Consider the following 13,834-nt stretch of genomic DNA (forward strand, 5'->3'; position numbering starts at 1 on the left):
TAAATGCTTTCTTGGCTAGGTAACAAAATTTTGATAAGACCGTTTCTTTCAAATTTGTTTATTATGTTGCAAATGTGTATGTGTATTTAGAGCCAACTTAAATCCTTTTTAAAATGGGCCTGTAAGTTAGCAATATGCATTTTTAGGTAATGTGTAGTTGAGATTATACAACAGTTCTTGAATTGTACAAATTTAGAAAGCCACTGAGAAGCAGAATTCCATTTTCCGCTACACTTTTTTTCAGACCCTTTTTCCTTTGCTTTTGTAATATATACATGGGTTTTATTTTATTTTTTCTGCTTCACTTACCAGTGAATTGTGAATAGCTTTCTGTATCTGTAAATACAGAGCTACATCATTATTTCTGGTAGGCATTGTACGGAAGTGTGGGTGGTATAATCTATTTAACCAATTTCTTGTAGGACAACATTCAGGTGCCATTTTTTCCAAGTTTTCCATCTTATGCACAGCCCTGAGTATTCTTCCACATATGTGTTTGTGCATGTTGCTGAATATTTTGTGAGACTGAACTCCTGGGAATGAAATTACATGTGTTTTTAAAAAACTCGGTGCATGTTGCCAAACTTTCTTCCTGAAATGTAACCTTATATTCTAATCAGCCATGTGTAAGAATTGAAACAACCAATTAAAACTTTTCTGTTTGAATAAACTAAATACATTGGTCGCAGGTAGTCACATTTTGTGGTCTCCCGCTAGAGGGATGTTTTAAAAGCCTGATGGAACCTTGTTTGATAACTTCTAAGACTTTTCCATCTGGGGAGCAGCACGGGATTTGGGAGAGCTTAGCACCAGACAGACATAGGCCTAATTCCCACTTCTCCACTTGTTAGCTGTGTGACCTCCAGACAGATTTCCCAGTCTCCCTGAATCTTGGATAACTCCCCTATAAAGTGAAAATTTCACCTGAGAGGGTTTGTTGTGAAGAGCAAAGGAAATCACGCGTATTTTGAAAAGTGGATGGCCTAGAAAGAAGATACTGTTTCTCTTGCCTTCGCTGTCCTTATGCAGGAGCAAAATAAACTGGGCGACCAGGAAAGTCACATCATTTCTCTTTTTGTGTTGTGTGGCCCTAACACAGACCTTGACAGTCATTAGGACTTGATGGTTGTTGATTGTAACCAACAATTGGCTAAAAGTGACAGAAGCAGCAGGGTTTCCAGGTTTCATGCTGGGTCTGAATATGATGGCTAAAGCTTTTAAGACCTAGATCAGCCTTATTTATGGACTTGAATCACTACAAAGGTTCTCCTGCCCATGAATCTTTTCCCCCTTTACATTTTGTATTCCCAAGTATTCAGCAGTTGCACTGTGATGGCATCTGTAGTCTGAAAGTTTTTACAGAAAAGATCAGATTTCAAGGGAGCTGGGCATTGTTTCTTGGAAACCAACTTACATTAAAATTGTTGATCTTTGAAGAGAAAAAACGGCAGAGTGAAAGAGGGCTATTACAGTTCTTTTATCTGCTAAGACCACTTTGAGTAATAATAGATTGATTTCTGTCTAAAGAAAGATTAGAGACTTCTGAATATTAGGTATTTGAAGGACTTAATCCCTTCCCATCTTTCACATGATATATTTCAGCATATCCCCATCAGTGGGCAGGTTTTTCTCTTCTCATTAGCGTCTGTCTTTAAACGTCACACTTGTAGTCACACTTCGCGGCCATCCAAGGAGATTTCATGCCGCTTTTTAAAGAGCATCTTCTCTTACTTTTGTTCATCTTATTGCTGATGGCCAGACTGGGTGACCTGCTGAAACGTATTGTCTCTGCTAATTGTTCACAAGGTCATTATGTAGCACTTATTTCTGACTTAATCAGGTGAAATGATTTCAGATATCTGGAGTACAAAGAGTTCCATATATAAAAGCTAGTTTTCAGATGTCTAAATTATGTCTGTGAAGCAAAATGGTTGGGCATTTTGCTATCGTTTCCATAGCAATATGCCATTTATTTGTAGCTGTGACATCCCAAGGCTAAACAGTCACAAAATCAGTTTGGTCTTTGGAGCTAGAGCGCTTTTGATGATGACCTGAGTTATCACCCTGTGGTTCAGAGACCCAGTATAGGAAGAGTTTAGTCCTTGTAGAGCAAAGCTTTGCCACTGATGATTCTTTCTGCACATATGGTGTCATTTACCATGTGCTTGGCATATCTTCACTTCATGGCTTAGAAATATTTGGAGGGCCTAAGCAGTCTGTTTAGATCCATGTTAGAACACTTGAAAATTTTATGCAGTTATCAAATTACCGCTTAGATTCAGCCTTGGGACAACTTGAAGCAAAAATTCATAATAATGTCAAATGAGGAAGGACTTTTTCATTATTATTAAACACCAAAATGGGTGATGAAGTATATAGTCTCTCCCATTTGGAGATTTCTAAACTAAAAATTAATTATTAAAATAATCCAGGTGGCCTTAGTTCAGAAGATTTAGATGTTGACATGCCTAAAGAAAGGGGGTGGGTGGATCCAGAAAGCTACTGCCAGTTCAGCTCCAAGATTCTTTTTCTGTCCCAGTGAGACCTTGTCCTGCTGTATTATCTGGACATACTAGGTTTAGCATCTGCCCATATAGCTCTCTTTTAGTGTTTGCACTTTCCTCTGAGAGGGTAGTGTATTAGTTGCAAAGTTTTATTATCAAAGATTTTAGAGAAGGGTGATTGGATTCTACTGCAAATTAGTTGCCCTAGTATTGTTTTTCTTATATTTTTATTCCATTGAAATCCACATAACATTCTTTTTTTAAAAAATTGTTTTATTTATTTATTTTAGAGCGTGCACGTGTGAGCACAGGGGAGGAGCAGAGAGAGAGAGAGAGAGAGAGAGAGAGAGAGAGAGAGAGAGAGACAATCCCAAGCAAACTCCATACTGTCAGTGTGGAGCCTGATGCAAGGCTTTATCTCCTGAACTGTGAGATCGTGACCTGAGCCAAAACCAAGAGTTGATGCTCAGGCTACTGAGCCACCCGGGTGCCCCAGAACCCGATAATATTATTTTGAGATTGACAAGTGGAAGTTAATTTATGTTCTGATTAGCTTTTCACAGAGAAATGGTCTCTTCTGGTATCTCTGGCTGGCTTCTTGCAGACCAAGGAGGAAACGTATACAGCTGTCCGTACGGGCCATAGCTGTCAGAGCACATGCACTCAGTGCTTGTTCAAAGGATAATCTAGGGTCTTGTTTTTGTTTCATTTGTTTAAAAATTAGAAGTGATCATTTTCGAGGATTGCTCTCCTTTAATCCATGAAGTGCTGAGTGTCTTAACGAATTTATGTAATTTTTAAACAGTGGAGTTTATGCCTAGCATCGACGTGAACAAATGCATCATTTTAATTAGAGATAAAAGGACATGAAAATCAAATATACAAAAGAGATTTGTGTCCTGAGAGCATCTTTATTGTTCACTAAACAAAAAAATGTTTGGATGAAACAAGTTACATGTTTAAAAAGGTTTTTTTGGTAAGTCTCAGTAGTGAATCTAATGCCAAAAGTTGGTCTGTTAGTTTTTGTGCAAATTCAGCATAGTTTCTGTCGTCAGAGATTTGGCAGTTGCTTGCCTGGGTGGCTCAGGCTCAGGGTCTTTCATGAGTCAAGATGTCAGCCAGGGCTGAAGTCATCAAAGGCTGGGCTGGGGCGTGGGAAGGTCTGCCTTCATGGTGGCTCCTCCACATCAGACCTTTCCATAGACGGCTCCGGTGTCTTCATGACACTACCCGCGGCTAGCTTCTCTACCCACCCCCCCACGCCCACCCCAGAGGAACACTCTAAGAGAAAGAGCAAGCCAGAGGCTGCCTGCAGTGCTGTTTCTAACCAGGCTCCGAAGTTGTACTCTGTGGCTTCCACCTTTTTTTCTGTAGAAGCGAGTCATTAAGTTTGGCCCACACTCGAAGAGGAGAATTAATTTTTTACCTTTCGTAGAGAGGGTCAAAGAATTGGCGAACCTTTTCTAAACCGCTACGGTTTGCCTCAGAGGGGGGACATAGCATATATTTAGCTTCCCGCCCCCCGAAAGCTTCGAACTTTGAGTAAGTTGACATCTGATTCTAAAGCATCCAGATGGAATTTCTGGATGAGAGATTACTCAGAGTCAAACGGAGGACTGTAGAATTTTGAATCTTCTTGTTACAGAAATGAAGAAAACTGAGGTGGACAAGGTGACGGGACGGTAGTGGTTGTGAGGTCTGTCTTTGACCTTGCTTTAGGATGGACACCTGAGATCCCTTGACCTAGAGAGGTGCCCTCTCTGTTGTACTCCGGCGCGTGTTCTCGATGTTCCTTACTGGAACTTGAGATTCAGTTTTCCCTTTCTCCCTCGTGTGTGGAGAACTAGGAACCAGAGCATCGAATCCTCACTAGATAGTTATTCCTGGTTCTGTTTTCTCTGCATAGCTAAAGGAAGAATTTTAATGCAAACATAACTTCTCCCCTAACTTCTAAGAAGCAGATTCTTTCTCCGCCAAGAGAGGTGTAGTGAGATTATGCTCTATTTCTTGATGTGGCAGAATTCCAGGCAAGTGTGTGAAGGAGTGAGCCTTCGTGCCATATGGAATCTACAAAGACCTGTGCTGCCGGCTGCCACCTTGAAACACTTAAGAGAAGCGGGTTTCCTAAACCTCTTGAGTGTGTTTTTAGTGTTTTAAAAAACCTCTTTTTAAACTTGCGTAAAGGATAGCTTGATATCTCCAGACTAGTGAGGTAAAACATCCTTTAAGAAAAATCCCTTTAGCCTAAATGTGAACGATTTGACAGTTCTCAGAAAAATTAGTCTTGTGACAAAATTAATTGGGGTTCTGTTTGTTTTCAGCGATGTGTATTTTCTGATTAGTGCCCTTTGGCTGTTTTGGGGTTTTTGTTTTTTGGTTTTTGTTTTTGTTTTCAGTTTGTTTTTGTAATTGTGACCAGTGTCTCCACTATACCTTCCTACCTCCTTTTTTCATGATGAAACTCCTAGGCTATTTAAACATTTTAGAAGATGACACACATGCAAAAAGTGCTTGAGAATGTTTGTTTTCGTCTTCCGAATCAAAATTTCTGTTTTCAGGTTCTTCTGCAGCTTGTGCTATGGCTGCCAATGCCAGATGGCACCGTTTCTGAGAAAAGAGCTAGCTTTTGCTTAGAAGTAATACCCACAAACAATGCCGAATTAGCATAAGCAAATGTCAGTGAGTTAACACAAAGCCAACACTCTTTCTATCTTTTCTTTCCTTCCTAGGCCATGGGTGTGGAGAGTGACCAGGAAATTGTACAGATGATTGGAACAGAGGAGCACGTGATGGCTGCATTTGGGCCCAGTCTGGAAGAGTGCCAGAAAGCTCAGATTTTCACACAGATGCAGGTGTGTCTTTTCATGTCGTCCTTTGCTATGAAAGGGAATTGGAGATTTAATGCTGCCCATGGATAAAGCATCGGATGCAGTCACTTCTTGGGGTGTAGGTGTGGGAGGGTGTTGGGGAGGACCAGTAGAGAAGCTTCTTTGACTTGTGCTTTAGGAATTGGAAGAAGGAATTTGCCTTGACAGATTATCAGCCTGTGGTGTCTAACTTGGAAGGGGGATATGTGGCCAAGAGGCTTTTGTTCTGATACAATAGCAAGTGTGCTTTTTTCATTTATTTGCCTAAATGATTTATGATTTTGAACTACAACAACTCCAGTGTAGAAGACTTTTTTTTCCCTCAGTTCTCCTCAGTTTCCCTTTTATTCCCTACTTCCAGTTGCTTTCAGTGCTTTCAGTGTCCAGTGTGGTCTGAATCCCTTTTTCTGAATTCCCAGTGTCATCAGCAAGAAAATTCAAGATCAGAAACCCTTTACCAGGGTAGAGCTCTGTAGAGCCTTCATCGACCTGCTAAGGAATTCCTAGCTGGAACCTGGGGATTTTAGGACACAACACTCAAAGATGAAGACAGGGAGATATATATGCTAAACATAATAAAATGAATTGTACTTCCTGCCCTGGTGACAGGGAGCCCTAATGCCCACATTTAGAATGTTTAGTCCCACATTTGTAAAGTACTTTGCTCCATGTAAAGTGGTGGCCTTACTCATAGCCCTGGGAGGCAGGGATTCCCCGCTATCGAAGCACAACAGACTGTTCTTACGTATCCATACGTACATTGTCTGTTCTGTGGGTTACTTTCAACAAGGTGTAAATTCCAGGCTGCTTTTTCCTTGTTACCCAGGATGCTTGTAGAGGTAGCATTTTCCCACTTACATCTATCTGTTAGTGTGTGTTGATGTTTTCTTAGAGCCAGAAAAACATTCAAGAAGGTTGATCGTTGTACGTCAGTGTATATATAAACCCAAGGCACAAACCAGTAGGGATTATTATTACTGCCTTCCTCTTTTTATGCAGTTGAGTAATAGCTCCAGTTATTGGGCAGGTGGCATCAGGAGAAGTTGTTTGGATCTAGGACGATCTATCTGTGGTCTTTATTGAAAAGGAAATATTTAGTGTTCATGAATCTTTGTTTCCAACTGGAATTGTACTGTACAAGGGTTCCAAGAACATGAAGAGGAAACGTTAAGAAACAGCCAGGAGTTGGCTCAATGTGGGGAGACACGCTCTCTCCTTCAAAGCTACGAAATACTGAGGAAGAGCAGTTTACCTTAATGGTAGTTCAGCGGATTCAGTGAGATCTGTGAATATTCATTTTATAACAGATAGCATCATTATTGCTCAGATAACCCTGTAACACCATGGTGTGGCTTGTGTGAAAAGGCTAAATAGTGGGTTGCAAAATCATTTATTTTTTTTAAATAGGTGCTGACAGAAAGTTAGCTAACTGAATGAGAGAAGTTCAGTTAAAGGTGCGGGGAATATACAAACAGGGGGTGTAAGGTTGACATGGTTTGTACTCTGTGTGCTGGATTAGAACATTGAATAATTATTCGCAGCTAATAAGAGGCTATAGAGAAATGCATACTCCGAAATGGTTGGTAAGTTGAACACGAGTTCGGGCAGTGTGGCTATTTGTTATTCTAAGTGAACATGGAGCAGATCTGCAGTGTATTCTTCTATAATAGAACTTTTGACAACATGGCACTTAGTGGATTGCTAAACTACCTGCGTTGTGTTTGTGTTTAATGCCTCCCTTCTCAGTCTCTCCTCCATTCCTTCTGCCCACAGAGCCTTTTGCTGGGCCTTGGTCACGGATGTTTTCTATCATCCTTGTCAAGGGCTGTGGTATAGAGAGAAGAAATTATTAGCCTTTTGGAGGATAGGATGCACTTGGGGGTGTCATCTTGGCCTGTTCGTGACCAGACTGGGCTCTTACCCCAACCCTCACACTATGAACCCTTGGCAACATTATTAATTATTTTAGGGAAGAGCTGACTTTTGCTATATAGAAGGGATACTGGGCTCCCCTGTGTTCCTCTGTTTTTCCCTCAAAGTGAAGGATCTTTAGCCTCTTTCCCAAGGGAACTGGAAGACCAAAATTTAATGAGGACAGCTTAGTTTAGGGAAGACTGAACTGCCTGTCTCTTGGCAGTTCCCACTGACCGTGGGCTTGCTTTCATTAGTTACTCGGTCCCCACTTGCTGCTAGGTCCCTGCAGCAAGGCTTGGCACAGTCTTAGTTTATCATCTGCTCTAACGGATGTTTAACTGAGAAGATCCTGGGTCTGATGTCCCAATCTCACCACGGAGGAGTTCTGTTCAGTTCCTGGCCCTGAACCAGTCAGTGAGAATCAAAGAAAAAGATGACACAACGTCTAGTTGGAGAGACATACCCATAAATAGACAATCAAATTACGGTGTGGTCTGAAGTGGAAAGAAAGCACTTAGTTCTTTATCCATAAGGAATTCAAGTAGAGAAAAAGGAGTGGGGTTAGGAAGGCTTCAGAGAGGAAGTGATACCTGAGCTAAGTTTTGAAGCACAGAAAAGAAATTTCCCAGACATTCAACTGGGGACAGGAATTTCAAGGTAAAGAATCAGGAATCCTAGCCCTCTCTTCTAACGGAAAGCCAATTTAAAAAAACAAACAAACAAAAAAGAACTTTTCATTATGGGAAAACCTCAACACATACAAAGTATACAGATTAGTATTATGAATCCTCATGTGCCCACCACACAGCTTTGATAATTACAAAACGCTTTGACATTCTTGTTTCATGTAAATGTCTACCTACTCCTCACCAGTTATTTGATTAGTTTTTAATACTTCATTTTTATATGTACATTTCAGCATACATAAATTCTAAGTCTTAATTGCACAATTGTGCATAATTTTTATCAGATGTAGAATATTTTTCCATTACCCTGGAAAGTTCCTTCATGCCCCTTCTTAGCTACTTTTTACCTCTGTCCTCTGATTTTCTTCCCCACTGTTCTGATTTTTCACCACAGATTAATTTTGCCTGTTCTAGAACTTTATAGGTGGAATTATGCAGTATGTACTTTTCTGTGGCCAGTTTCTTTTGCTGAGCGTACTGGCTGATATTCAGCCAAGTTGCTTTTATGTCATTTATCCACGCAGTTCCATTTTATTACTGAATAGCATTCCATTGTATGAATATACCACAGTTTATTTTTTCCTGTTGATGGGCACTTGGTTGTTTCACTCAGGATGAATAAAGCTGCTGTATGCATTCCTGTACAAGCCTTTGCCTGGACACTTCAGCATTTCTCTTGGATAAGTACCTACACATAGGATTGTTGGATCAAAGAGCCATTGTGAATATAACTTTTTATAAAGTTGGAACTGCCACACCTTTTTCCCAAGCAGTTGTACCATTTTGCAGTCCCACCCCCCTGTGTGAGAGTTCCGATTGCTCTGCGTCCTCACCAACATTTGGTCTTGTCAGTCCTTTTAATTTTAGCCATTCTACTAGGCGTTTAGTGGTGTCTGTACCATTGTGGTTTTAATATGTGTTTCCCTGATGACTACTGATGTTTAACACTTTTTCATGGACTTACTGACTTTCTTGGTGAAGTATGTCCAAATATTTTGCTCGTTTTCCTCGTTGAGTTGTCTTTTTAGTATTGAACTTAAAAGTCCTTTAAAAAACATTCTGGATATAAATCCCTTGACAGATTTATGTATCATAACTTTTTTTTTTTTTGGTTTTACTTACAGTTATTGATTTCTGTCCTGTGTAAAGAAATTTCTCTTACTCCAAGGGCAAGAATATGGTTCTAGTATTTATGCTTATGTCTAAAATCCACTTAAACTAATAATTTTTTTATTTGTTGTGAGGTAGAGGTCAGAGTTAATTTTTTACTTTGTAGCTGCTTAATTGTTTCAACACCATTTGTGGAAAAGATTTTCCCTTGCGGATTGAATTGCTTTGGTACTTTTGTCAAAAATCATCTGACCATGAAAGCATGGGTTTATTTCTGGATGTATTTTCTTCCATTGATCTATTTGTCCTTATGCCAGTATCACACTGCCTTGAGTACCATAGCTTTCTAATCAAAAGTAGGTAATGTAAATCTTCCAACTTTCCTTTTTCGAGAGCACTTTAGCTATTCTAGGTCTTTTGCATTTCCCAGTAAACTGTAGAATCAATAGATTTTTGGTCAGTTTGGAGAGAATTGTAACAGTAAGCCATCTTAACACTATTAAACCTTCCTAGTCCATGAAAATGACATAACCCTCCATTTACTTAGGCTTTGTTTTCTCCCAGCAATGCTTTGTAGCTTTCAGGATGGAGGTCTTAACATGATGTGCTTCCTTTTTGAGGGAAAAGAGGCACAGCTCCAGAATGTTAACTGTGGACAGTGGTTCTCTCTGGGAGGAGGATTGGTGGCTGCTTCATATACGTAGTGCATGTGTGTATATACGCATAATCTGTTCATTTGTATATTCTAAATTTCCTACAGTGATCATGTATCAATTCTGTAATAAGAAAACTATAAAATAAGGGAACCAGTGTATTGGACAGCATATAATGCTTTTTGTCATTGATCCATGACAAATGTTGATTTTTGACTAAACCTCATGCAGCATTCTCTATAACCAGAATCCTTGTCTTTTTGCTTATAGTGTTATGTATGGGTTGGTGTTTAATAAATTTCCTCTAGTGGTGTCATTCAAACATCATTATATTCTGTTTTTATAGGCGTTAAAATATATAGGGAACAAAGTAAGGAGGCAAAGGATGTGGGGAGGTGGACCAAAGAAGACCAAAATAGAGGAGGCAAGAGAACTCCTGGCTTCTACCATCCTGACGCACGTCCCAGTGAGTAGCACTGAACAAGTCTAAGCTGTGGTCATTGTGGGGTCCTTGTGTTGAAGAATTTTGAATACAAGTTTACATTAATTAAAATCTGGTTCTGTAAGAAAAGAGAGACTCTGAAAAAGACTGGACTGCCCCTGTGGAAATAATCTCCCATTATCAGTGGTTTATTTGTACTTTGGGAATGTTAGCTGTATTCCATCATTATCATCCTGTTTACTCTCTTGTGGTTCTTTTGATCTAAAATTACAGTTTTTTATATTCATACCTATATTAGTGCTGCTACTAGATTTCATGGTTTTGAAGGGCAGAGATGGTGTTAGATGTTTTGTTTTTTTTTTAATTTTCACATATATTTCATATATATATATTTCATACATATATATACACACACATGTGTGTGTATATATTTCATACATATATATACACACACATATGTGTGTGTATATATATGATACATATATATACACACACATATGTGTGTGTATATATATGATACATACATACATATATATATATGTTTTTATTTATTTTTTTTATTTATTTATTTTTTTTTTTAATTTTTTTTTTTTTCAACGTTTATTTATTTTTGGGACAGAGAGAGACAGAGCATGAACGGGGGAGGGTCAGAGAGAGAGGGAGACACAGAATCGGAAACAGGCTCCAGGCTCTGAGCCATCAGCCCAGAGCCTGACGCGGGGCTCGAACTCCCGGACCGCGAGATCGTGACCTGGCTGAAGTCGGACGCTTAACCGACTGTGCCACCCAGGCGCCCCTGTTTTTATTTATTTTTGAGAGAGAGAGACAGAATGTGAACGGGGAAGGGGAAAACAGAGGAGGAGACACAGAATCCGAAGCAGGCTCCAGGCTCTGAGCTGTCAGCACAGAGCCTGACGTGGGGCTTGAACTTACGACCCATGAAATCATAACCTGAGCTGAAGTTGGACGCTTGACCAACTGAGCCACCCAGGAGCCCTGATGGTATTTGATGTTTTCAAATGAAACAAGCTTATAGGGCCTTGCTCACTTATTCTTTTTATTGTAAAATACATATCAAAATTTACCATCTTTAAGTATACAGTTCTGTGGCATTAAGTACATTCTCACCGTTGTGCTACCATTACCATCATAGATACTTTTTTAAAATACTAGATGGTTTATCTCCTGTACCTTGAATTTAATTTAATTTGATTTGATTTTAAGTTTATTTATCTTGAGAGAGAGCATGCAAGTAGGCTTTGCGCTAATAGTGATATGGGGCTCAAACTCACAAACCGTGAGATCATGACCCGAGCTGAAATCAAGAGTTGGACACTTAACTGATTGAGCCAGCCAGGTGCCCCATAGACCATGAATTTTAGAGTTCACATTGTCCAGCCACCTTTACTTACAGTACAGATTCTCCAGTCCAGACAAGCTGGATGGTTTGTCTTGCCACCCAGCTGGTTAGTAGAGAGCTAGAATCCATCTTTTGGCCTTGGAACCTGTGCTTAATGCAGTTGACCCTTGAATAAGACGGGGTTTAAACTGTATGGGTCTACAGAGAAAGACAGATACCATATGTTTTTACTCTTATGTGGGTCCTGAGAAACTTAACAGGAACCCATGGGGGAGGGGAAGGGAAGGAAAAAAAAAAAAAGGTTAGAGTGGGAGAGAGCCAAAGCATAAGAGACTCTTAAAAAATGAGAACAAACTGAGGGCTGATGGGGGGTGGGAGGGAGGGAAGGGTGGGTGATGGGTATTGAACAGCACATCTTTTGGGATGAGCACTGGGTGTTATGTGGAAACCAATTTGATAATAAATTTCATATATTTAAAAAATAAAATAAAAAATAAAATAAACTGCATGGGTCCCCTTATATGTGTTGTTTTTTTCTTTCACTAAGTACAGTGCAGTACCATAAATATATTTTCTCTTCCTTAAGATTTTCTTAGTCACATTTTTTTCCCCTCTTATTTTATTGTAAGAATACAGTATGTAACAATCAAAATATGTGTTGACTGTTTATGTTATCAATAAGGCTTCTGGTAAACAGTAGGCTATTAGTAGTTAAGTTTTGGGGAGGTAAAATTTGTACATGGACTTTCAACTGTGCAAGGAGTCGATGCCCCACATGCCTATGTTGTTTAAAGGCCAGTTGTATTTACTTTTTATTAATTTACCATTAAACAGAGATTGGCCATGAGGGATGTGGGCCATGAGGGAGTAATCATTCCTCTCCATTTACTATAACGTTACCCTTTCTAAGTGATAGAATTATTTATTAGACATTCTTACTAACCAAATATTGTAGTCTGGCTTATATAATGAGTGTATTGTTCATGTGTATTATTCACAAATGATCTAATTCTAGGGTTACATACTCTCCCTTCAGGAACTGATCATAAAGGAAAGTCAAGGGATCTGTGGAAGTGGACAGTGACCCCCGAAATACATTCAGATTGGAAATTCTTATTTTAAAACACCTTGTTGGCTAAATAATATACAGATCTCTGATTCTGCCATTTGTATGTGTTTTGACTAATTCAAAGAATTAGAAAATTCTTAATATCAAAACTAGGTCTCAATAGAATTTTAAATTCTGGATGACCATTTAAAAGTCAGGACAGCTACAGTGAGTGGCTCTGGCTCCCCACTGCTTTTCCAGGCAGCCTCTCTGTCTCCAGCAGAGACAGAGACAGTCTCTTGGACTGCCTCAGTGCCTCAGGACCCAGAGAAAGGAAGTGGTAACTGCGAGTCCATGGGCCAGCCCAGGGAGGGTGGTGGGCTCTACCTCTTTGAGGGAATGGCATGAAATGTACGGGGAAGGAAGGAAGGAGTTGATAGTGGCTAAAGTGCATTGTCTCAGAAATTTTCTCTAACTCCTAAATTACAGGTTAAAGAATTCAATTTCCGAGCAAAATGTATCTACACTGCAGTGATGGTGCGAAGAGTGATTCTGGCCCAAGGAGATAACAAAGTGGACGACAGAGACTATTATGGTAACAAGCGATTGGAGTTGGCAGGACAGGTGATTTAATTACTTTATGTCAGCGGGCCTGAGCTTCAGGTGTAGGTGTGGGGTTCAAGGTTTTTCAAAGCATTAATGCTGACTCAGAATCCAAGTATTAAATAAAAACGGAGCCTCTCTGGCCGAGGTGAGGTATAAGGGCTTATTTCTCTACCTGCTGTCTCTTTCCCCGCCTCTCCTCTGGGGGATTCGTAGAAGTTTGCTCTGTAGCACAAAGTGTAGACTCTAGCGGGGTCTCTGATGATCTTGCCCCAGTGTACCTTTCTAGCCCTGTCTCATGCCAAGGCAGGCCACTTACATCTTCCCAAACACTCCATGATGCTCTTTCATCCTTCCACACCTTTGAGTTCTGCCTTCTGCCTAAGTTGCCCCTCTCCCGTGTCCCTTTACCCTCCCCCAACTGAGGAGCTGCTATCCATTCTTCATTCTTGGAGTCACCCTCTTTGAAACCTTCTGTGAACCCCAGGAGAAGTTAGTTGCTCTGTCTTCCAAATACCAAAGACACTTTGTTCAGGTCTTTATTTATATGCTAAAGTCTACATAATTCTTTACCTGCAAGCTTCTTCCCCCCGCCCTAGACAGTAAGCTCACTGGGGGCAAGAATACTTTATATTCATCTTTCTAAT

At 40.0% G+C, this 13,834-nt stretch overlaps 1 protein-coding gene across 2 annotated transcripts in view; it reads left to right on the plus strand.

Annotated features, from left to right (window-relative positions):
* The window catches only part of POLR3B (RNA polymerase III subunit B), a 103,502-nt gene that overhangs the window by 20,327 nt on the left and 69,341 nt on the right, over positions 1–13,834 (plus strand). For both annotated transcript variants that reach the window (XM_047864883.1, XM_047864884.1), the window contains exons 10-12: positions 5,234–5,356; positions 10,081–10,200; positions 13,074–13,208. In XM_047864883.1, the coding sequence (XP_047720839.1) occupies positions 5,234–5,356; positions 10,081–10,200; positions 13,074–13,208 (378 nt within the window). The remainder of the gene's footprint in view (positions 1–5,233; positions 5,357–10,080; positions 10,201–13,073; positions 13,209–13,834) is intronic.

The sequence above is a fragment of the Prionailurus viverrinus genome, chromosome B4 (genome assembly GCF_022837055.1).
Source record: "Prionailurus viverrinus isolate Anna chromosome B4, UM_Priviv_1.0, whole genome shotgun sequence".
In the NCBI taxonomy this organism is placed as follows: domain Eukaryota; kingdom Metazoa; phylum Chordata; class Mammalia; order Carnivora; family Felidae; genus Prionailurus; species Prionailurus viverrinus.